Genomic DNA, 25,870 nt, shown 5'->3' on the forward strand with positions numbered 1-25,870 from the left:
TAACTATTGACTATGCGATTGCGAGGAAACATTGGTTGGACGAAGATATTCTTATCACTACATGCAGATGAATATTGGAAGAATGACGAGAAAAGTAAATTCTTGGTAATTTTGATTATAGGAATCGTTATAAATTATATTTGAACACGTTTATATTATTCGGTATATATTATTCAGTATTTTCGTAATTTTGTAACCTTTTTTTATTTATATAATTTTCTGTTACTGAAGATGACCTAATGAGAGTCGAAACATTTAACTTTAAATTATTGTAAGATTAAAATTCATTTGTTAATACTTAACATCCTGCATTGACTCGTAGCTTTTATCATTTAATTTGTTTTATATTATAATACAAATATATTCTATAATTACATAATTGTATAAAGCTGTTCGGAAACGCGTTGATAAGACGAAGAATACGAAGCAGCAATTAGAATTATCTAATAAATCGGTATATGAATGATATAATATTTAATATATATTTTCAATAACAATCTATTATCTGTCACAATTATAGATCGTCATTGAAAATATGTATTATGTATGATATCATTAATTCATATAACGATTTATCAAGTAATTTCAATTTCTGCTTCGTAGACTTCCTCTTATCAGTACGTTTTCATATCAGTAATTTTTATTTTTATTTTTTAGACAAATGTTTGAAACAAGTCTTAATAATATCTGTAAGACATCATAAGGAATTACAATATTTATAAGACATCATAAAATTAATTCTATAAAACATAAGGGACAAGTTTTTAAAATATCTTAAGGATAATGTCTTTAAGGATACCATAAATTGACGCATAAGACATCTTAAAGACATTATTCGAATACTTCCAAAAATGTCGAATACGTTCAAAAATGAATTTTAAGACGTTTTTTATGATGTCTTATATAATGTTTCAATGTTCTCTGAGCATCTACTATCCAATTGGCTAAACAGCCTTCTCCGAAACCTCGCGAAAGCGTTTACTATACCAAAGATCTTCTGTATTATTAAGAATTTCTGCGTCCACAGCAACTGCTAAAGAAATAATACCTAATGTCTCCTCCATCACTGATGTCATTTTCAAATGTGCGCGATAACGCATTTGGCATATAGTACAATATCTTTTCGATGCATGATTTCGTAATCGTACTCTAATAATTCTAATGCCCAACGTGCTAATTGATCAGTCAGATTTTTCAAATAGTGGAGTCAACCTAAACTACTATGGTTAGTCACTACAGTGAACTTAACCCCTATAAATTATGGTCGAAATTTCTGTATCACTCAAACAGCTGCTAAACTCTTGTTCAGTAACAGAACATTTCTTTTCCGGATGAGAAAGCACACGACTCACGAACGCAATAATATTTTCCACGCCATCAATAGTTTGTATTAAGACAGCACCGATATCAATGGAATTGGCGTCTATAAGACGAAAGGAATATTAAAATTTTTCTTTTTTATTTTTTTATTATAAAACTTTTTTACTTTACTAGAGGGATGCCAAAAGAGCTATGCCTCCACGTGGTGCAACCTGGCCAAAATAATACGAAATGTAATTATTTATAAAATACTGTAAAATAAATTATGATTATGAAAAATAAATTACATTTTTTTTAACATAAAAGTGGTTATAACTTATACGGGAAACGATTTATTTTCTATGTTTATATAGCTTTTTTTTCTTCTTTTTGGATATCTTCATCTTCTGAAGTATTGCGGGTGATTTTCTGGACACTTATATATGAACATCATAATATAATTACAATATAAAATATGTTTCTATATATGTATACAATTATAGAAAATTATACGAATTTTACAATATTTTAGAATTCATATATAAAAAATTCTGAATTTTTAGAATTTCTGTATCATTTTATAAATTTATTCTGTATCATGTTTAGAAAATATCTCAAATTTTTTTATACTTTACAATATTTCAAAATTAATATTTATGAAAAATTCTAAAAAAATATATAAATATTTTGAACATATATTTCTGAAATATGTTTCAATTTCCATTATAGCTCCTATTAAGCACTCCAAGTAAGTAGGAGTTGTAGGAGCATGCGATGCGAACAAACATTGGTAATACTAAGTAGTACATGATAAAAAGAGAATCTATGATGTGAGTGCGATAAAGACAATAATTAAGGTTGGCTAGACCGAACAGATCCCAATTTAGCCAACAAGCGAGAAAGCAGAAAATTAAAGAGAGACGCTTGCAAACTGAACACATGTAATTCTTCCACGCTTCCGGGATTATTAGACGAGCCGAATTTTTGGCGCATGCGCGTCGAATGTAGCTTCAATAATGTACGCAGTACTAGAAAAGGAATTCATTAGTCGCTCATGCGTTAAAAAATTTTTGAAAATTGTAATATACTTTTTATATTTTACATATATACTATATTTGTATATTTTAGTCAGCTTAACGCAAAATCTTGTACAACTTTAGGATCTATACAAATATCCTTCAATAGTGGAATTAAGTGATCTGCGATGTAAAAAGCAATATTTGTGTTTAGCATAAAATATTGCTGATTTAATGTCGGTTCATTTGAATTTATCTTTATAAATGATAAATTCTATTAATTTATTATTGTTATCAATCAGATCAATCGATTTTTTTAATCGATGTTTTCAATATGTTTAATCATTTGTGGATACTAAATCAAAGGAAGATGTTAAAAAAGTCCGATTTTTGGCCCCTCTGCGGAATCTTAATTAATCACAAAATGCTGTTATTTGAGATTCACATGAAAAAAATAGTAAAAATAATTTTATATCCCAGAAATTCGGAGAAAATACATTTTTTTTATGTTATATGTGTCTCTTTTTGCAATTTTCATATACAATACTGCGCTAGAACTTATCATGAGTTTGATATATTGCAAAAATTTTTTATGATAATAGATACTTAGAGATTTTAAAGGTCGCTTATAATGATTATTAAACATGGCAAATTATGGAAATAGGAAATCTAAAATGGCGCTCTCAACATTCAGTTTTACACGTAGGATTGCAGTAATCGAATTTAAAAAAAAAAATGAATCTGAGCGTGTTGTGTAACCAAATTGACTACAAATCTATTAATTAAACATCAATGATGACGAATTCAAAATGGCCGATCCAAAATGTTTGCTCGATTAAAGTCATATAAATAATTTCATGACTGTGTACAATCAGCGTGCGCACCACAGGCATATGATAGAAGTAATCCTTTTAGAAGATTATGGACAAAGGAGGAGGAAGATTTTGCGAGGAGGAAGGGGGTCAAAAATCGAACTTTTTTAACATTCTTCTGGTATTTCTTATTGTTGTTGGGAAAAAGACAAGAAAATATTAGAGATAAAAATTTTTCATTGTTCTGAGAAATTATATTTCTTATTTCTTATTGTTGGAAAAAAATTACCAGAAAATATTTAAAAATCTAAAAAATTTCTCATAATTTCATTTGTAATTATTTACAAATTGTTGATGTTGATAAATTATGAAAAATTTTATGAAAAATTATGAAAAAAAAATTTTATCAATATATTTACACATAGTCTCCCAGAATATCTTTCATATGTAAAATTTTATCGAACTTGAGTACTCTCTAAATCAATGAATAGTCATTAACTCAGTAGCTTGATGAATAGTCAATTACTCAGTAGCTTATTTGACACTCATGACATAATCAGTAAAATTTAACTAAAAAAGGAAAAATTTTGTATGGTACATTATAGAACTAAAATACTGATATATGCATATTAATTTCAATTTTCCAATATTATATTCATTGAATTTATGCTAAAACAAGGTTAGTTAAAACACATAATAAAGATCAGCTAAATTAAGGATCTCACATTTCATTCACTGATTTCATTCACTGATTAGTGACATACTTATGACATCGATATCAATGATTATCCATTGATTCAGATTTAGAGAGTAGTATACGGAAGTCTTATTCTGTTTTCATATGCAGATAGAGTCAAAAAGAGTTGTCTACAATTTTTCAATTGTCGCAATAATTATCAATTAATTATCAATTAAAATGAATTATCAATTAATTAAATTCATCATTAGCCTATCGCCGAATGCAAGCGCACGGCGAGATGTAGCCGCCGATCGAGAGTGCTACGCATGGAACATTTATAATTCGATTTTCAATAATTAATAATTGTTAAAAATATTGCGAAAAATGAAAAGTTATACAAGACTTTTTGATTTAGTTTTCGTCCACTCTATTTACATGAAAATAGTCTCAAATATTCTGTATACATACAGAGTATAAGGCGTGTAACATACTTCGAAAAACTTGTAAACTATATAAATTGTATGAAAAATTGTTATACAAAAGTTACTTCAAGAGGGTCATTACATAGTGCATAAATATTTTTTATAAGTAGAAGCGTTAAAAAAATTTCAAGGTCAATCTCATTTTTTAAAATGAAATTATATGAATTTTTTTACATTATATGATTCCTCTTTCTTTTTTCTGCATATAAAAATAAATATTAAAATAAAAGTATCTAAAAATCAATAGTTTACGAGATAGTTTATACTTTATTCTGGCACATATTGACATAAAATTTTGTATACATTATAGCATATAACATTTCGTAAACTATTAATTTTTTTATAATTGTATCTTAATACTTTTATAAACAAAATAATAAGATGAATCAATTGGTATAAAAAAAATACATAATTGCTTTAAAAAATATGAGGGCAAAATAGATCATTTTTTAAATAAATAATTATGTGTTTTATTTAAACTAATTGATTTATCTTATTATTTTATACGAAATATTTAATATCAATATGTAGTGGAATAAAGTTTAAAATATCTCGTAAATGATTTTTCGATACTTTTATCATAATATTTTTATGTGCAAATAATTACAGAAATTATCTTAGCCAAAATTATATTATCTAAAAAAATTCATATAATTCCATTTTTTTTAATGAGATTGACATAAAAATCTTTTTAACGCTTCTTCTTATAAAAAAAAATTATGTAAGTCGTGCACTATGAGCGCGAGCGTGGTGTAGCGTCTGATACTGCTATGCCAGAAATCTCGGGTTCGATCCCAAGCAGAATCGAAAAATTTTCATATGCTCGTAGTTTCTCTCGGCAATGGCAAATCACCGAGAATATCTTTGTCAGTACATTTCTCTAAATAAAATCGTCGTTCGGAATCAACGTTAAACTGTAGGTTCCTTATGTATGACTGTGTACAATCAGCGTGCATATCACAGACATATGAGAAAAGTCATCACGCTTGGTTACGAACAATAAGACTGAGGAAGTCATGCAACTTTTGTATATAAAAGTTTTTCATACGACTTGTTTACAAGTTTTTCAAAGTGTGCAAGTTGTATGTCCTATTTATTTACTTAATCAAGAATGCCTTGTTCTCATATGATATCGTACTTACATAAATTGCAGATTTACCTGTGGGAGAATCGATCGAGGAGATTGCTGAATCTGTAGATGAATTACGGGAGAAGCTCGCCAATATGAAGAAGCTCATGATAGAACGAAAGGGCACTACACTGGGAGAAATCAGTGCTCGGAAAAGAAAAGAAGCTTCTAATATGATAGATGGCAATCTCTTGTCCTGGATTTTTGGATTGGCTCTTATGGGAATCCTAATTGTTAGCTCCTATGCTTTTTATAATTTGTATTACGCAGTACTAAAGAGATTCCCATCCCATCATACTGAACTATAAGAAGTGGGCGTAAAATAAAAAGGAGCGAAACCAAAATTTTCGCAAATTCTTAACATTATTACAAAAAATGAGCCTTGCTTAATTTCCATCAGACATTTTAACGAGGAAAATGCTGCCTCATGTTCTTTTCGCTACAAACTTTTTGACCACTTTTTTCAGAAAATTAATCAAAGAAAGAAATAATCAAAGAAAAAACTGTTAATTTGCTCGAAGGAACTAATGCGCATATTAAATCTGTTATACATTTTAATTTGAATATAATAATGAAATACAAATATTTCGTATTATAAAATACATATGCTACTTAACAGCATAAATGTATATTGATTAAAAGTTTAAAAGTAGTTCAAAAATTTATTTCGCGCTTAACTCGATTCTATTTATACTAAATACATCTTTACATCAATTGGCGTATGATGGTTTAAATAATCAATACTAGAGTGTCGAACTAAATTCACTATACAGTATTCAAGTAATTAATGATTAAAAATAAAATCAAAGACTTAGAGAATTAAAAATTTCAGAGTGCATAAACAGAGCAATAAGCTAAGTTGATATCAGTGTACAATTAAAATTAATGTATTGACAAATTCAAATGCAATATAAATATTTCAAGCATTTCGATTCGTACTAAGTTATCTTTAGTGGGTGAAAACTTACTTCTGAATACATATAATTGATGCTTTAATAAAAATTCCTTTAAAAAACTTATCCCACATTAAATAAAATGCACCTGATCCTCATGTATATCTATAAATATCGAAAAAACATCGCTCGGAATTGATGGACAAGTTTCTTAATTGTACGAAGAAAAGTCGACAGTTCATGGATGTAAACAAAATTCTTAAATAATACAGGCCGACAAAATTTAGGTGGAGTCTTGTGCTTTGAAAGATGTTTCCGTAGGATTATGATGCACTGAAAATGATTCTACTCATTACATTATTTTTGTCATTACTCTCCATTTTTTAAATAATCGCAAAAACAATTTTTTTTCGGAAGTAAATTCTTTATTAATTTTTTCCAGCTAAACAAAAAATGATATCGAGGATATTTAACCAAAAATGTTCAACAATACTAAAAATATTTTTTCAATGCTTATAAAAATGTTTTATGCAAATCGCAAACAAAAAACTTTGGAAAACTTGGAAAAAATTGACAAATTTTAAAATATAAAACAATTAATTTGAAAAAAAATCGTAAAAAATATCTGACAACTTAGTTGTATATTTCTAATTTAAATCCTTTTTTGAAAAACTAACTTCCGATCATTTGTTCAAAAATTATTATATAGCAAAAAGTCATATGTAATAACTATTATTAAGCTATAATTAACAAGAGATTATCCTTAGTTGGATATTATCCTTAGTTGGATTAAAATGAAAAATTTTCTACTTATAATTTTGAATAATTTAAGTAGCATTTATGGTCCATTTTTTAATAAAATCTTTTTTTTAATTCAATTAAATTGAAAAATTGCATTTCATATTCAGAATATTGAATTGAGCAATATTCACGGTGCACAGAAATTGCTGATATTATTTTTGAATTTAAGTGAATTAAAAAACTGTACTTCCTATTCACAATTCTGAATAGTATTCACGATTCACACAGAAAATGCTAATATTATTTTTAGATTGAAAGGCATAGACATTTGCTTTATTCCTATAAATGAATAAAAATTCATTCAGGATTGAAAAGAATTCATTTTAACATTCATGAATCCGTATTTCTAAAAATCTTAATCAATTTTAATCCATTTCAATCCATTCTCGTTTGCTGGGAACGAAGAAAACAAAGAGAGGATTTTTTACTGAAGAAATGAAGGAGATATGGAAAGAGTTAAATAGGAAATAATATGATAAAGATAGAAAAATCTATTGTGAGAGACATTCGATGTGAAAATTTGATTTTATTTATTGAATTCATTTTTTGTTTGATTATGTTCACTATCTTAGAAGTTAATCTTTGTTGTAATGACTTTTATTTTCTAAAATCTGAACATTTTCTTATTGAAATGAGTTGAAGTGGATTCAGATTTTCAGAAATATTGATTCATAAATGTTGAAATGAATGCTTTTCAATCCTGAATGCATTTTTATTCATTTATATAATTGTATGAAGCATATCTCTATGCCTTTCAATCTAAAAATAAATAATATTAGCTTTTTCTGTGAATATATAATACTGTTCAAAATTTTGAATAGGAAAAGCAGTTTTTAATCTAATTGCATCCAATTGAATGTAATTGAATCCAATTGAATCCAATTAAATTCAAAAAAAGTATTTGCTATTTAAAATACGCATTTAGATAGAAAAAAATTTCAATCTATTTTAATCCATTCTCGTTTGCTGGGTAGTTACAACTGTGATTATTGTCGACTTTCTTTATACATTGAAATAATAGATGAACTATATATATATTTCTTTTTTATGTCGGAAACATGCTCTAGTGCGTGCGTGCGTGTGTGATATAAGAATACAAGATTTTCCTTTTGAGATGCGCAATGTTGATCAGAGAGTTGCTATAAATACAAATATGGTATAGCGGCTGCTATCCCACCAATAACTCGGCGCCGATGGCGGCCCCACTCAGCGTTCACGGTCGCCATCAGCATAATTTATTTATTCCTTACTTAGACACTTCGTCCGAAAGTTAGGGTCTGAGCACAAGAATTGTCGTATCACTTACTTAGCGACGTAAGTAACGTATAAGCTTTAGCGTATGATGATTTATTGCCGTCTCTTGGAGACACGGGAATAAGTTGTACGTCATACATGAAAGCTGGTACATTACTTACATCTACAATTTAAGTTGCTAAAATCTTCTACAATACGTCATATGTCGGCATCAAATGTCGAACGCATGCGTATTCGGTTGTCGGCTGTCGCATAGAAAGAAACAATCGACCATAATTGGTTAATTTCTTACTGCACGACATACAACGTCTTCCGAGTGATTGTGAACTAAGTAAGTGTTATGGCAATTCTTGTACTCAGACCCTTCTTTGAGAACCTTTCTTGAGAGTTCTTTGTAATTTTATAATAAAGATATATATTTGTTGGAATTACTTGTCAATCAATCGAGTAATACTAATGAACCTTCTGCCACATTGATGACCCTCGACAAAAACCGGCATCGCTTTATCCAGCAGTGTATCACGGATTATCATTTATCGTGCACAACAAGATTGTTGGTTACACGCCTATGGCTTGTACAAGTAGTTAGTTTTCGTTTAACCATTATTAGTTTAACCATAACATAACTTCAGATACGATAAAATATCGATACATCGTCTCACAATTATCGGATGAAGCCTTATGCAGTATTTCATATCTTATTCTAAGTCCGCCAACAGAGAACAAATACGACGCAATTAGATGACGCGTCATTTCCATTTATGATGGAGACGAAACATGCTTTCGTCAGTTTACGCGATCATGAAATGCGAGACGAAAAGTCGGCATATTTCCATCGATTGCATCGAATCAATGCGGAGATATCATCAATGCTCGTTGAGCGGCTACCAGAATCTAATCATGCCTTCTTAGCAATCTCAGGTATGGATGACTTATAGCGATTAGCAGAAATAATTGATAAAGTTATCGACGTAATGAAACCATCGTCGCTCTTTGAGAGCGTTCCGAACATTGAGGCGGTTGAAAAGGCTGGAAAACGACACAGAATCGCCTCACAATTTTCGATCAAAATCTGCGGGCGAATTTCTTAGTCGATACTACGAATATTTCAGTCATCCCTAAGACCTGCATAATACACATCATCTAAGTTCCAGATTTATGCAGCTAATAGAACGATAATCCCAACGTGCAGAGAAACTGAAAATGAAACCTTTCTCTACGCAAAGAATTTGAATAGACATTTGTAATAGTTGACGTCCAATAACCAATCTTTGATGCCGATTTTCTAAAATATTTTGACTTACTAGTTGACTTCCGCGAACGACGATTAATCGACTCAAAAACTCAGCTCTGCACAGTGGGTACTATTACCATATGCCATACATCGTGCTTCTCAATCAATAATGACAATCATTTTAAAGAGATTATTTTAATGATTTTAAAGAGATACATTTTAACGAGAATTCGACAATGTCACTCGACCATCAAAGCAGTAAAACTTAAGCATAACATACATCATTCTATAATCACTAAAAGTTATTCAATCCTGACGCTGAACCTGACGTCTATCACTAATTCATCTGAAAGCATCACGACCAGTATTCCAGAATCTAATCCAACAGAACATTTGTGAACCATCTTCAAGCCCATGGGCTTATCCATCATATATGATAAAGTCCGATGGATCATGGAGCCCATGCAGCAACTACCGCCGTCTGAATAAAATCATGATTCCGGACAAATATCCAGTCCCACATATACAGAACTTTACTTATCGCTTGCACGATTGCAAAATATTTACAACGTTCCAATTAAAGAAGGCATTCCATCAAATCCCAGTCGCTCTAGAGAATCGCCTTAAAATAGTGATAACATCTTTTGGTCTGTTTCAATTTAACAGAATGACATTCGGGATATGCGGCGCAGACGTTTCAGCATCTCATGGACACAGCACTTCAAGAAATAAACTAGGTATTTTGCTATATTGATGACATCCTGATTGCATCGATCATACCAGAACAATACACAGAACATGTGCGTAAAGTTTTTCGCAGATTACACAAGCATGGATTGTCAATTAACTTAAAAAAATGTTTTCGGAGCTGAGGAGACTCTATTTCCTCGGATATTCCATTAATAAGAATGGCATTACAACCCTTCTTTATTTCCTCGGATATTCCATTAATAAGAATGGCATCACGGCCCTTCAAGATCGCGTAACCGCCATTAGACATTATCCTAAACCAGAAAATGTTACAGAATTACGAAGATTTCTTGGATTTATAAATTTCTATGAATCTAACAACGAATGCTGAAGGACGCTGCATGTATTCAAGCACTACGAATTCACGGTGGGAGCAGTAAAGCAAGACAAACACCCGCTCGTATGAACACAAATAGAGAAAGCGTTCGAAGAATGCAAGTAGCAAATAGAGAACGCAATATCCAAAAGAAGGAATTTAATTTTAAACACGGATACCTTAGAGCCTCGACAATCAGCGCAGTCTCCTATAGCTCTAAGACGACAAATATATATCCTTAAATTTCTTTTCAAAAGAATTACTGAAAAGAACTGCAGCACTTATGATAGAGAGCTGCTAGTGATTTACAAGCGATTTACAATTTATTACAATAAAATACTTTCATCATTTCATAGAAGGTCGGGAATGTACTATTGTAACAAACTATAAACTATTCTTATATGCTTTTTTAAGATCAGAGATCTGAGCGAGCTTTTCCAAGCAATTACACCAATTAGATTATATTGGACAGTTTACTCGATTCATATATCTTCTGGGAATAGGCAGCAGATGCTCGGCTATATTAAGACAATTGACCAGTTATTTCTATTGAGACTCTCCTATATTAAGACAATTGATCGGTTATTTCTTGAAGATATTGTCATACCGCTGATTCACGACACGGTTCGCGGAATCCAGAGGACTTTGGGAGATTATAAGAAACAGCTTTGTAGTTTTGAGTAGAAATATATTTAGAAGTTTTACACATACCACCAGTGGTTTTTTTATTATAATTCTACTTAACACAATTCGCGTCGCGATAGATACTGTTATAATTTCGATAAAATGACGGGCAAAATAACGCGAAGATCTTTCAAATTTCTGATCGATGATCGCATTCATGATCGCACTTATATATCTTGATTTTTGCGGCAGCCTTGGCCTTTCTGCGTCCGTCAGCTTATCTGACGAGATCAGCTTTCGCACAAACGTCCGCGTTTTTACTTTATACTCAGGGTCTTCTTTTATATTAATTATATTTAATAAATTCATTTCGACAACTCGGTTTAATTTTTGATCGTATTTTCTGGCACATTCTTAGCTCAATTGTCACTTGGCGCAATTGTCACTGTGTAATTAGCACTCGTAGCATTTCTTCCCTCTTGAAAAAAGGAAATGAGGTTATGAGTTTCCTTAACTCGCTCTACAATACAAAAATTTTCCCGATTTATAATTTTTTCTTATAATCGTTTCTTAATATTAATATAACATGGCATCGTCGCTACGCCTTTTTATTTCTGCCTTTATCTCCACTTATTGACTATATATAGCATGATACATACAATATTAATTATAATTAAAATAGCAGTGTCCATTCCTATAGGATACATTATATATTTATTATTAAATGCATGTAATTGTTACTTTTTCTTAGATATTCTTCAATATCTTTATGTCTAAACTTAATTTAGTTAATTCCCTTGGATCTTTAATTAATTGTTTAAGAGGTGTACGCTTCAAGAAATCTATATTCGTTTCTTTCTCATCGTTGCATATCAAATTATATTTAGGAAGATATTCCTTAATATATTATACGTTTAAAGGAAGTTTTTGTTTGTAATATTAAGTCTGGTATAGATAGTTTACAATTTCCATTTAATTTAATTCTACTTGTTCCATTAATTTCTACTTCACTCTCTAAATTATTACAACCGATAATATCATAATTTTCATCATAATTTTTTTACTTTTCTTAGTGGAATATAGTCATGTTTGAGCTTCATTAACGTAATCCACAAAGTGTATCAGCTAAGACATGTCGAGTTTCGCAGTTTTTGAAGCTATCCTGGCGCGTTTATAAATATTAACACTTCGCACGGCGCGTCGTTTATGTAATGTATTGGAAACGTTTGCTCGCAGTGTACGTAGTAGTGTTTCGCATGCATCTATTTAGATCACTTTCATACAATAGAGTATAATGATTATTCTCCTTATCTAATTAATGGACGATTAATTTTTACAAAAGTAAACACGTTTGTATATAAATAGGGTAAAAGTATAGCGCGTATTATTTTATACGTTGGATACGCGATTATGGAAACTGAAGTATAGTAAATATCTAATATATAAGAACTAAATATATAAGAACTCAAATAGAATGCGTTGACATATATTTTTAGATAATATTCCAATTTTCTATCTTTATCTGAAAGAGAAAATGCGAACCTTTCGTTAATTGTAACGCGGTTTCTCGCAGTTCTGTTATGATACGCTAAATAATCTAATGTTTTTCCTACATATAGTGTCAAGTCCGTTATGATAGTAGTAAGCACTTGTAAATGTTCATCTAAGTTTTCACTGCGTATATTTATCTAATTGCATCTCCATTTTTCTGGTAACATTAAATAACAGATTTTCATTATAGGCCGTTGCCTGTTCTAGACTATGGATATGTCCAATAGTTTAATATTTTTAATTGATGTTTCGCTGCATGCCATAATACCTCTTAGTTATCTTAAAGTATTTGTAGTTGCTCGTTTATTCGCTATGCATCGTCAGCATCCAAAATTCCGAACAGCGTTTTGCTGTAGTGATGCAGTAAGTTGGATATTTTTCTTTTCCAAATCCGCATCATATTCGCGCATATCTACTGCGCGTTTCCTGCGGTGACCTATTCGCAACGTTTCTCTATTTTTTAAATATTCTTGTAATTGTTTGAATTGAGTGTTAAGAGCGGGTAATGTCTCTATGTTTCTTACTCATAGGAATTTGGTGATAACCCGATGCTAGCTAAATTCAATGTAGAAAAATATTTAGTATTTTCTAACTGATCTAAAATGTCGATTATATTTAAAGGAATCGTCTATGATTAAGTTTCCTGAAATCTATCACTCTACTCTAAGTTTTTGCTTTCCTGAAATATCTTTTTTGAAACGATGTATTTGAATATTTAACATTCGCTTTCTTTTGATTGTACTGATAATGGACACGAAAACGTTTACATGGAATTAATTTTAAATATATGACTTGTACGAAAAACAACTTGTGTATGCTCTTTATTATTTTATGTATGTTATCGAGCCTTTAATAATTTTGTATTAAAAAATTTTGTTTATCTGTATTTGTTTATAATTAATATTTAACAAAAAGAGATCGGAGGAAAACAAAATTACACTGATATTGTTAACTAGTTAGGAAATGATAATGACAAAACAATTTATTCGATCTCTATTTCCATTTGTTTATAATTTAATATTTAACAAAAAGAGATCGGATGAAAACGAAATTATACACTGGTATTTATTGACAATGAGTTAGGAAATGATGACATCTTGATTTTGTGAAACCATCGCGGGGATGCTGAAGACGCGAAGCGTCGGGTTCTTTGCGATGGTTTTAATGTGTTTGAGCGAGAATTGGAGGCCGAGCAATAAATCTTTTATTCCTGTCAGAACGAAGTCGCCTTTGCGCGATGAGTTATTTTCGCTTAATAGAAATAATAATAAAAAAAAGGAAAGGTGTTACGCGTAGTAGAAATAAAAGAAAAAGAAAGGAAAAATTTCGCGGGGAAAAAGCAGCGACACGAGTTTTTTATCGTTCTTTATTGAAAAAAGGAAATAATAAAATAATTAAAAAAATAAGAACAATAAAGAAACTAAAGATGATTTCGAGTTCAGCGGGATCACTGTTATCACGCGTATTACCGCCTCTGTACGGACGATCCGCGGAAGAGTTCGGTGAGCGCAGCGGCGGCGGTAGATCTGGGTAGTTAGCGCGAACCGAGTGATATTCCGAAGTTTCCTGCATTCATCGGGGATCGAGGAAAACCCGAGGAACGCAAGATTGCACGGTGGTATTCTCTCACTAAACTTCATAGTGCCTGTTCACGGCCTATCCTTCTAGTGTGGCCTATTTTGTGATCCTGCAAACATTTTCTGTACTGCATTTCTGATACTGCATTTGCCGCGATAATTACGAATGATTTAACGCTCGCGAAGAGTGCACAATCGCTTTATTTAATTGCAATGCAGTGCACTAGGATGAAAGAAATAGTACAAAATACCCTGGCTTCTTTCTTTTGTAGGGCGCAATCCAGGATACGAGTAATAAGGCGCTCTGTAGGAGCGCTTGCTCCTCGCTCGAATGGCAGCTGTGTGCTCGGTAGTGAGCTTGGGCAAGAGGGCACTAGCGAGCGCTCACAGGTGCATATAGCTTGGATAGAAGCTTTGTAGGATAGCTTTAATGTAGGAGTGTTTAAATATTCAAAGGGCGTCGCTCGAAAGAAGTCGGGATCGAGATCTTATGGAACACTGTCGCTTTAAATTTCACGCCACTAATTCTGCACGATGCATTCCCGCACTTTACATAAACTGGACAACACAAACGACACAATACATAGATGCACTTCGCAGTATGATTAACAATGAAAGATTAAAAATGAATAAAATAAAAAAAACAACTTAGGATGGATCTGATCACAAATTTTAATTCATTCTTAAAATTTTTGCTAATACATCTTTATTTAACCGGTGCGGTTTATCAGAAAAGAAAACTAATTTTCACAAATACAACTAACACAGTGTGCAATTACAAAGAGACAAAGAGAAAAAAAAAGAAAAAAAACAAGAAATCGATGAGATACAATTTAGATTTTAATCGTATTCTGGAAAGTTCTATTTATAAATCTACGGTAAGCGCTTCTTCTCGCGAAACTCGTAGATCGCAACGCAATTTATTAACGATTGAAGAATTGGGTTGTTGAAAAAAAAATTATATTATTTTTTTATTGTAAATGTATATTAATAATAACATCAAAACACAAAAATGGAAACAAATTTTTTTTATACGAATTTGTAAATTATTATTAGGTATAACTTTGCTTCCGCCGTTTTCCTATAGATGGCTTTAGCGGTAATTGGTGATCGAAATAAATAGATCATAGACGTCATACAATAAACTTGGGCATCTGTCAACATAACCTCATAGAAACATTAGTCGATTTTATGTCTGCATCATAAAGTTATTCTCGATTGAAAATGTCAGTTTACGAGCCAAATTCTCGTCATTTGCGAGAGGTTTTAATTTTTTGCTTCAATATGAAGAAATCTGCGGCTGAGGCTCATCGAATGCTCTCAAATACTTATGGTGAGGCCGCTATTAGTGAAAGAATGTGTCGTCAGTGGTTTCAACGCTTCAAGAACGGTGATTTTGACGTCCAAGGTCATGCTCTGTGGGACCAGCTCGGCATAGTGTATTATGAACTGTTAAAACCGACTGAAACAATCACAGACGATCGATATCGAACGCAATTGATGCGTTTGAACCGAACATTGAAAGACAAACGGCCGCAATACAACGAGAGACACGATAAAGTGATTTTGCAGCATGCACAATGCTCGACCCCATGTTGCGAAAGTGGTCAAGACTTGGAAACGTTGAAATGGGAAGTCCTACCCCACCCGTATTCTCCAGATGTTGCTCCCTCTGACTATCACTTGTTTCGATCAATGGCACACGACCTGGCTGACCAGCACTTCCGGTCTTATGAAGAAGTAAAAAATTGGATCGATTAGTAGATAGCCTCAAAAGATGACCAGTTTTTTCGACGCGGGATTCGTATGCTACCCGAAAGATGGGAGAAAGTAGAGGCCAGCGATGGACAATACTTTGAATCATAAATGTATAACCAGTTTTTTACAATAAAGCCTCGAATTTCGGAAAAAAAACGGCGGAAGCGAAGTTGTACACCTAATATTAATAACTTTACCGTCGTAAAAATTCAAATTTTGTCATGAAACGCCACACGATTGGCGAGTTCGTGATGTCACGATATTATACGGTCGTTCCGCGAAAACTGGGTACGATGTGTTTATAAAGCTCCCAGATGTGCCAAACAACTTATTAATAAATTTTCCCTTTTAACTAAATTTCAATACGGCTTCGTGAAAGTAATAATTTGCCACAAATAGACATGTTTACAGTTAGAATTTCTCAGAGATGATCGTTTCAACGCTCCAGAAATACGTTCTGCCAAAACTTCATTGTAAGTAAAATAAATAATTAGATACGTTTTATTGTGCACCAGTGAGAAATGTCGATTCCATTGTCATTTCTCCCTGAGTAGCTGCTCATTAATACAAATAAAATTGCTATATGATTAAATCGAGTATGAATTTTTATCACAAATTATTTGAAGGAACTGTCGTGAGAGCTACGGTGATGTAGCTATAGATTATGTTCAACTAAAACATGAAAATTTCTGCGTAAAATATCGAGCATATCCTGAGCATAAGGTTCAAAGTAAAGCGTTAACAACTTTATTCATTAACGAAGCAACAAAGAAAATAGATATTCAATGTCATGATTGTGCAGCAGCACAATCTATGTAGGTATCTATTATAGGTATCTATATATGCAGTAAAAGTTGATGCCTATTACTTGTTATTATCAGGCATTCTTGATTTATCTTATAGGTGGATATAAACATGCTTTGGCAGTTCTCATGTGGATACATCGAAGGAGCGAAGACCCAGCGCTTCCTACAGAAGTAGCATGCTATTGGAAAAAATCATGTTTGTCAAGTGTAGGCACTCGAATATGTCGAAATCAAGAATTTGAGCACCCAAAAAATATTGAAGCTGAAATAATCCATTCCCGATAATAGTGCTTTTTTACATGACATTTTACAACTAGAAAGTAAACAAATTGATTGTCAAATTTCACGACTACATACTAATTTGAAATGTCTGAAAATAAATGATTTATTATTGTACAGACTCCTTTTAAAATTTCATTTAAATAAAGGTCTAATATCGGGAGATTTCTTAACTTTTGTTAATTCCGAGATGATTCAAGTTATGCGATGAAGCTGAACAATTGATACAAAAACAGAATGATTGGTCACTGCGTATGAACTTCGACATGGAAAAATTACAGCTTCTAAATTATACGAAGCAGCTCATTGTATAATAGATAGTGGATCATTTGTTAAACAAGTAACAGGAACGAGTAAAGTACATCAACCAAGTGTAATATTATGAGGAAAAAACTTGGAAAAACATTCTGACAGAAGTAGAGCGCAAACTAGGTACACGAATTAAGAATGCTGAACTATAGCTATTATCAAATTAGCCAGCTCTCGGTGCAATGCCTGATGATATAACCAATAAAATACATTGTGGAAATAAAATGTCCTTCAAATAAAAAAACGTTAGAAAAATTCTTGTCGAAAGATAAAATTATCAATCCTAAGTATTAATATATAGCACAGATGTACAAACAAATGTATACTTACAAATGTTAGCTACAGGAAGGAAAGAAGAATTATTTTGTGCGGCTGATTCGAACTTTTGAAAGTACGAAAAAGATACAAATGCAGTGGCTTACATATTTATTCAAAAGTAGCACAGGATTTAATTAAAAAAGCAATTCTGTTTTGGGAAAAAATATATTTCCATTGTTGTTATCTTCTGTACAGAAATAAGATATCGATGTATAAAACTATGTGTAAAATATATAATATATTTAGAATTATTTGTCAAATCTTATATCGTACTATATTTTTATTATTGATGCAGCATGTGGCTTTAGAAAATTAAATTCACACAATGACACATTCTATATGAATTCATAAGCTAGCAATGTGTTTAGTTTTCAAAACCTTAAACTTCATAGGTTTATGGATGATATCCTTGGTGGTTTTATTAATTCACAATGTTTTTCTGCTAATAGACTTTATATTTTTAAAATCTCGGTCCGCTATAACAGTACATTTTTTCGGAAGCTTATCTAGTATACAATACTTCTCAAACAATAATCACATCGGAGATTCTGCCTCGTATCCAATAGAAATGAAATTGATAAAACCATTCGGCCCGCAAGATATCAAATATTTATCGTGTTACACTTTTTGTGTACTCAATGTTACTCAGATCAAGTCAAGGTTTGATTTACAGAATCATTCATTTTTTCGATTTGTATTTCTAGAGCATCTATTATGGATTGAACATGACTGTATGAGTTTCGAAAAGCAATAGGCAAAGTTTTTTTTCACAAAGTCGGGATTTGGAAAGAAGATCAAAGTTTTTAGTAAATGACTAAAAGTTTTTAGTAAATATGGAACTGTTTTGCTGAAAACTATACTTGCATTACTAGGACTCATACAAAATTGTTCGGCCAGTCGTTCAAACGTATCTTGTCTTCTGGTTTTTGATTAAACATATTGCATAAACATTGTATATTTTGAATACTTATATCCTTTTGTGCTCAAAAGAGCACAACAATAAATTCCATTCGTTTGGAATTCTTAGATACGCTTTTATATTGATACTAATGAGATAATTTGTTACATTTAATACATTAGCTTTTTCTTTTTTATTTGAGCTAATAGGATTATCAAGACTCGTTTCGTCAGTAAGTACATAATGATCATAAGAACTACTTATATCTATTGATGTAATTTCCAATATGGAATCATTTGCACAGATCGTCTTTCAATCAGAACTAATAAATTTTATCGGAGGAGGTTGTAAGATTCGCATAAATAGGTAATTTAATTGAAAAAGAACATTTATTGTTAGTCGATATTAAAATATTGCATGTCGTTCGAACCCTGCGATAATGTGATTAAATTTTAACTTATATGCCAACACTGTGCTGCATCATGAAAGTTTGTATTTCGACATCATGCATGAATCCAACTCCTTCGATGTCTCTTATATCCGTAATCTCATCCACAGTAAAAGTTTGTTCAATTTGAAGTTTGAGAATAATTTCATTTATCGTAAGCTTATTTAGGGCAGCATTTTATTGTTTTGATGCATCTGCGATATTCAAAAAATTAGACTCGAATGCTTCTCTAAAGATTTCCTTTACTTCCATTCGTCTTCATCATTTTTCTGGTACTATATGTGGAGTTGAGCATGTTCTACGTTTACAGTCAGGCTGGTATTCGAATTTATATGGATTACATTTTTTTTTAATTTTCACGGACCTCCCATTATAAAATACTAATAATTTTCCATATTCTCTTGCAACTGTAAATACAAACGATTTTTTATGCATAAGAAATTAGATTAAGAGTTATTAATAGATGAAATGCTATCAAAAAAAAATAATTTGATAATTTATCAAACACTTATTAAGTTATAAAAACGTTTAATTACATTGAAATCCTTACAGCAAAAAAAATTCGATTTGTTGTTTTTGAAATTATTTCTCCGAACGGCATCAAACCATTTCTGACGAAGTTTTACGTCTTATATATTGTTGCGAATGCACTTTATTTAGTATACTTTTGGTTGTATTACCAGAGAAGGACGAAACACGTTCTATATGTTTTAATTGTTGCCACTTCTATTAGAAAAAAGATCGATTTTAATAGATATATATAGCATATAATTATGACGTCACAGTCCACTCGGATAACTTCGAGATTGGTGCGTCGTCTGAATTTGAAATAATATTTTATAAAACTAAATATCCGTCAATACCTATTACGAAAAAAAAATAAAAAGGTTTTTTCTTTAAACATGCTTTTTTTCTTTAAACATGCCTATAAACTTTTTATAAAAGAAAAAAATTACATTCAAAAACTCAATTCTAAGAGCGGTCTCCCAAATGTTAATGCAAAAGTAAACTTAACGATATGCGCTGTTTCGAAAAGTTCTTGCTTATATACATTGTTATAAAATGATTTTCCGCTTCAACGGAATTAGCCAATTGTGGCTTTCGTTTTATATGTTAACATTGTCTAAAGAAAGTTCTAGAACGTTTCTTACTGAATCGTTAACATTCCAGCGGGCGCGCATATGTATTTTTCGTACACGCGCTAGTTTTATGAAAAGGATACAGGTAAAATCTAGTCTCGGCTTCCCAAGATATTCCTTCGTTTTTCGGGCTCGATTCGCATCCTGTTAGCGTATGTTTATGTCAGAATCAATTTTTAAGATATTAGGGCATTTTTTCAGAAAAATGTTCCTATCGAGGGTACCTGTGAAATCGCTCCGGCAATGCCGGTGAAAAGCGAGGGAGATGCAAGGTTGTGCAAAAATACAACCACCATGCAAAAATACAATCTCAAATGCAACAAATGTTCTCATTTTATTGGAAGTACAAATAAGTTTCCGTCGTTTTTTATCAAAAATTAAATTATTTATTGTGAAAGAACGATACATAATGTTTTATTCAAAGTAATGGCCATCGCTAGCCACTACTTTTTCCCATCTTTCTGGCAGCATGTGGATACCGCGTCAGAAGACTATCCAATCATCGATACAATTTTTGGTATCTTCATATGATGTGAAGTGCTGCTCAGACAGGCCATGCGTCATCGATCGGAACAAGTGGTCGGAAGGAGCAATGTCTGGAGAATACGGCGGGTGAATTCCCATTTGAGTGTTTCTAAGTAGGTTTTGACCGGTGCCGCAACATGTGGTCGAGCATTATCATGCAGGAGAATAATTTTGTCATGCCTGGAGTAGTAATGGGTGCGTTTTTCCTTGAGTGCTCGGCTCAATCTCATCAATTGTGTTCGGTAGAGCCCCAGTAATGGTCTCGTTCGGTTTGAGCAACTCATAATACACGACACCAAGCTGATCCCACCAAATACACAACATGAATTTTTTTCTATGAATATTCGACTTGGTTGTCGATGTTGAAGCATGGCCAGATGGTCCCCATGATTTCCTCTTCTTTGAATTATCGTAGTGAATCCATTTTTCATCAGTGACTGTACGATGCAAAAAACCCTTTCGTTTATGGCAAGCAGCATTTTACATGTGAAAAATCGGCGTTCAACATTTCTCGGCTTCAGTTCATATGGAATCCAATTCCCTTGCTTTTGAATCATTCCCAATGATTTCAAACGATATGAAATTGTTTGTTGAGTCACTCCTAATATAAGTGCAAGTTCTTTTTGCGTTTGGCACGAATCTTCATCCAATAATGCTTCCAATTCCGCGTCTTCGTACACTTTCGGCCTTCCGTTACGTTTTTTGTCTTCGACGTCAAATTCACCGTTCTTAAACTTTTGAATCCACTCACAACTTTTCTCACTTAAGGTATATCGCCATATGCTTTTACAAGCAATCTATGAGCCTCAGCTGCAGATTTTTTCAAATTAAAGAAGTAAATCAAAAGTTCCTGCAAATGATGCTTATTCGGCTCAAACTCGACATTTTCGTACAAAAAGAAATATATGATGCTGATACAAAATCGCTAATATTTCAAGGTTATGGCAAGGTGTTGCCGGATGTCCAATCTTATATGTCGTTTTACATCAAACAATTTTAACTATAATTTATTAGTGGTGCCATCTTTTGCAAACGGCGGAAACTTATTTGTACTCCCAAAAAACATTCGACAATTATTTGCAATAATTATACTATGACTGAAAGCATAAAGCTTTTTTTTATTAATCTATTTTCTAATAAAAGATAACTTAATTTTTTTAATAAATAATTGTTTAGATATCATAAACTTTTATCACATAATGCTTATTTGACAATATAATCTTTCGAATGTTTTCCAGTTTTATTCTACAGTATTCACAGCACACTCGCTCCCGTTATGAAAGAGCGCGCGCCCATTGATTAACAATCATTATTATGCCAATGATTAATTTAATATTTGTTTAAAATTGCATTATGGACTGCAACAGCGATCCTGATTAATGAATCTTTCTCTTTGATCGTTCTGATTAATGCTTTCGTGCAATGAAAGCGCTTTTCATGCGGTGTTCGATGTTGACAATTGTTTAATGGAGATATTGGGTTATGTTTGTTCAGATGCCTTTTTGGCACTTAGCGTGGTAGTCTCCGTTAAATCCTTGCTCTGACACTCTGATTATAGACAACGCAGTATTACTACAATGATCTATTAGTCATTTATGGAATTTGAATTAATTTAATAACAATTTCTGATAATTATCTTATTAGAGATTAATTGGAGAATTTCCATTTCGAATAAGCGGCGATATGCCTCGAAAGTATCCATTTATATTGCTCGATTATCATTTTCTTAATTATTCGCAGCGATTTCGTGCTTATTAATTATTTTCCTCGCGCAGGCGCATTATTCCTAATGATTTCATGCGATGAGCGCGTGACGCTTCGATTTCGACGTCGCGAGACCGGTATCGAGATTATTGTTGCTATAGCATACATATACTGCTATAGCATGTTGCATGCCGCGACGCGGCTAGTTCGTCATTATTAATTAGTTTTTACTGTGGCAGACGTTACAATGATAAAGCAATTTATTCGATAACGATTTCCATTTATTTATGACTTAATAATATTTAACAAGAAGAGATCAGATGAAGAAGAAGAAAACGAAATTATATGCTGGCATTTGTTTTTAACTGAATTAGGAAATGACAAAAATTAGGAAATGAAAAAGCGATTTATCTCTATTTATTATATTTAATTATTTATAATTAAAAAAATAACGAATATTTAAAATCCGATGGAAACAAAGATATAAACTTTAATATATATACAGAATACAAATTGTTCACTAGTATTTGTTAATTATTATCTTCAAAAAATATAGATCTTGATGTTTCATCTTGACGTTTTTATCGACTCAAGTAATTATATCTTTAATTTTCCTTAAGACTTATTATATAAAAATTATTTCACAAAGAAAAAGGATCAATAAAGATCAATTTTGATCCTTCTTCAAATTTCATACAAATACATGAAAATCTATTTCTTGAAATAAATTTATAAAGTAAATTGTTTATAAAAACATTCATCACTACAAAATACGTGATATAAAACTTACCTTTTATCTATATATACAAATTTACCTTTTTTTAAAAGGTAAAAAAAAGGCTAAAAAAGCTAGTACATATTTCTGGAAAAAAATCTAAGTATCCAACCTAATTAATAGTAGTTTTCATTTTTCTTCAAGGATATTCTTATTGAAAATCTTCTTATTCCGATCCAAATAATGGCAACTTTAATTCTTTGTCAAAAATTATTATTCGAAAAAAATTAATGTATCAAATGAAAAATTAAAAGATGCTATAATCTTAACTAATCAAGTTAAATTCTATCAAATTAAAAAGTAAAACACAAATAGTACTGTTTCTATTTACTTAATTCTAACATGTATCATTTGTACAAAAGATTTGATATCAACAACTGTGACGCCAAGTTAAATTCTACTATCAAAATAAAAAGTAAAACTCAAGTGATACTATCTTTATTATTTACTTAATCCAAATGATACTATTTTTAATTTTTATGCAATAAAACTTTAATTTTTATTCAATAAGATATACTAAATATGCGTATATCTTATTGAAAGATCTTCCTATTCCAATCCAAATGGTTTAAAATGAAATTATTATGACAATGTACGAAACTATCCGAAGAATACCGAGGACCAAGATGGAGAATCAGAAGTTGTGTCCGCTTTCGCCAAACTCTGATTATAGAATCTCTATCGTCCGCGTACTATACATGTAGTAATACAAATTTTGTTCATAGCGGATATACGTTCTGTTTTTACGCAGTCATTGTATTGTTTCGTGTGAATACATTTTTTGAAAGCTTTAAGTTCATGTTATCATTAACACGTAATGAACATGTTACATGTTGTTATTTCCATTATCTGGCCTGACTGTTCTTCGATTCAACAAAAAATAAAACAGTGAAACAATAATTGCTTATCTACAGAATATTTGAGACTTCGAATTTCATTCAAATTTCACTCACAGCAATTAAATCGAATTATTCGATCTATTACAAGATTGGAATAACAATTTTAAAGCAACGTTACTATACTATTATAATACTATTATAATACCGTTATAATACCCGCGTGAATTTTGGCGCATATCAAAACAACCTAAATAGCAAAATGCTAGCAGTACAGTAGTAGAAAAATAAATATCCACTTTTCGAAACCGTTTTAAAATAACTTAATTGCAAAAAGTCGTTTTCTTACTAAGCATACGTAAAAGTGCAACTCTTGAAAAAGAAAAATCTGTAGTTTGCTATGCGATTGCTCAAAGACGTAGAAATTAAGTTTTTCGCAGACGACTTTTTAATAAACAAATAGCTTTTTGCAAAAACTAATAAATATTTCAGACTCAAAAAGGAATGAATTTTTTCATCATAACAAAGGCTACATTTTACAAGCATTTTGAAGCTTTGCATTCAAATCTCAATGAACAGAGAGTGAGTGAAAAAAAGGCCTTTTTCGATGATTATTTTTTTGTCAATTTAATTAGACTGATCTTTTACGTTTCATAGCGTTTTTTCTTGGCTGCACTATCGCTCACCAGTGCAACACTCAGACAGTGTAGCGTGTTTCCTTGGCTGGTAGGCAAACTCATTCAGTGTAACGTGTTTTCGTGGCTATAGTGTGGTGCAAATTTTATGCACAAAGTGGAGTTTTGCGACACGAGTCATCTCAAAGAGACGGTGTAGTGCCAGTGTGACATTAAAAATATGAAAATGGAAATTAACCGGCAGCAGAATTAAACACGATAGCATGAAGTAGTGTACATACATCAAGTGTATGTACACTTGTGTAATTCAGCACTGATGCAGCATTTATACGCAACTGGTGTAATGCGAGGTTACTCATATTCCAAGAGAAAACGCTATTATTTTATAAGATATTTTGAATATCCACATTTTCCCTAATGAACTTTTTTCCATATATTCAATATCTTGTATAAGCGAAAAACCTGCTTTTTGAAATTATCCAACTTTTTTTGCGTATTTCCGACACGAGTCACGAGTCTTAAACATATATTATTTATTTCTTTTCTGAAGAAAAGGGATCTTTTGAAACTTTTCGTGAAAAGAAATGCCAGTTTACAATTTCTTTTCGTTCAAACCTTAATTCTAACTGCTTGTCATATTATCATGCCTAAGCGCGCGAAATATCAGCTCCATGATTAGTAATCTTTAATCGCTATTAATTTCAAATTGTAGCCTCGACATTTTCATAGGGAATTTTTATCTTAAAATGCTCCAAAGAATCCGTTCTTGAAAAAAGATGGTTCTGGGACAGAACGCTTTAAATGCAAAATTTTTTTAGAGATTTCAAGCAACATAAACAGATCCATTGTTATTGAGAAACACATGAGATTATTATGGAAATGATCCTCAGTAAATTCTCTTACCACCAGTGATCCTCATGGTAGTCAATGTTAATTATCTTATCTTATCAGGAGAGAATAAAATTTCGATAAAAATTCAGGTTCATATAAAAAAAAAATAATATATATATATATATATATAGT

The 25,870-nt window shown here is 31.5% G+C and overlaps 2 protein-coding genes across 2 annotated transcripts in view; both read left to right on the top strand.

The window, feature by feature from the left end:
- The window catches only part of LOC105617736, a 43,655-nt gene extending 37,930 nt beyond the window's left edge, over positions 1 to 5,725 (top strand). The window contains exon 2 of the mRNA XM_012199289.1: positions 5,442 to 5,725. Coding sequence (XP_012054679.1) covers positions 5,442 to 5,725 — 284 coding nt within the window. The remainder of the gene's footprint in view (positions 1 to 5,441) is intronic.
- Positions 5,726 to 14,266: 8,541 nt separating this feature from the next.
- LOC105617840 lies at positions 14,267 to 17,266 on the top strand. The gene is made up of 5 exons (XM_012199391.1): positions 14,267 to 14,370; positions 14,690 to 14,807; positions 16,587 to 16,648; positions 16,802 to 16,971; positions 17,079 to 17,266. The coding sequence occupies exons 1-5, from the start codon at positions 14,267 to 14,269 to the stop codon at positions 17,264 to 17,266; spliced, it is 642 nt and encodes a 213-aa protein (XP_012054781.1).
- Positions 17,267 to 25,870: the final 8,604 nt, after the last annotated feature.

Source organism: Atta cephalotes (genome assembly GCF_000143395.1).
Source record: "Atta cephalotes unplaced genomic scaffold scaffold00014, whole genome shotgun sequence".
Taxonomy (NCBI): Eukaryota; Metazoa; Arthropoda; class Insecta; order Hymenoptera; family Formicidae; genus Atta; species Atta cephalotes.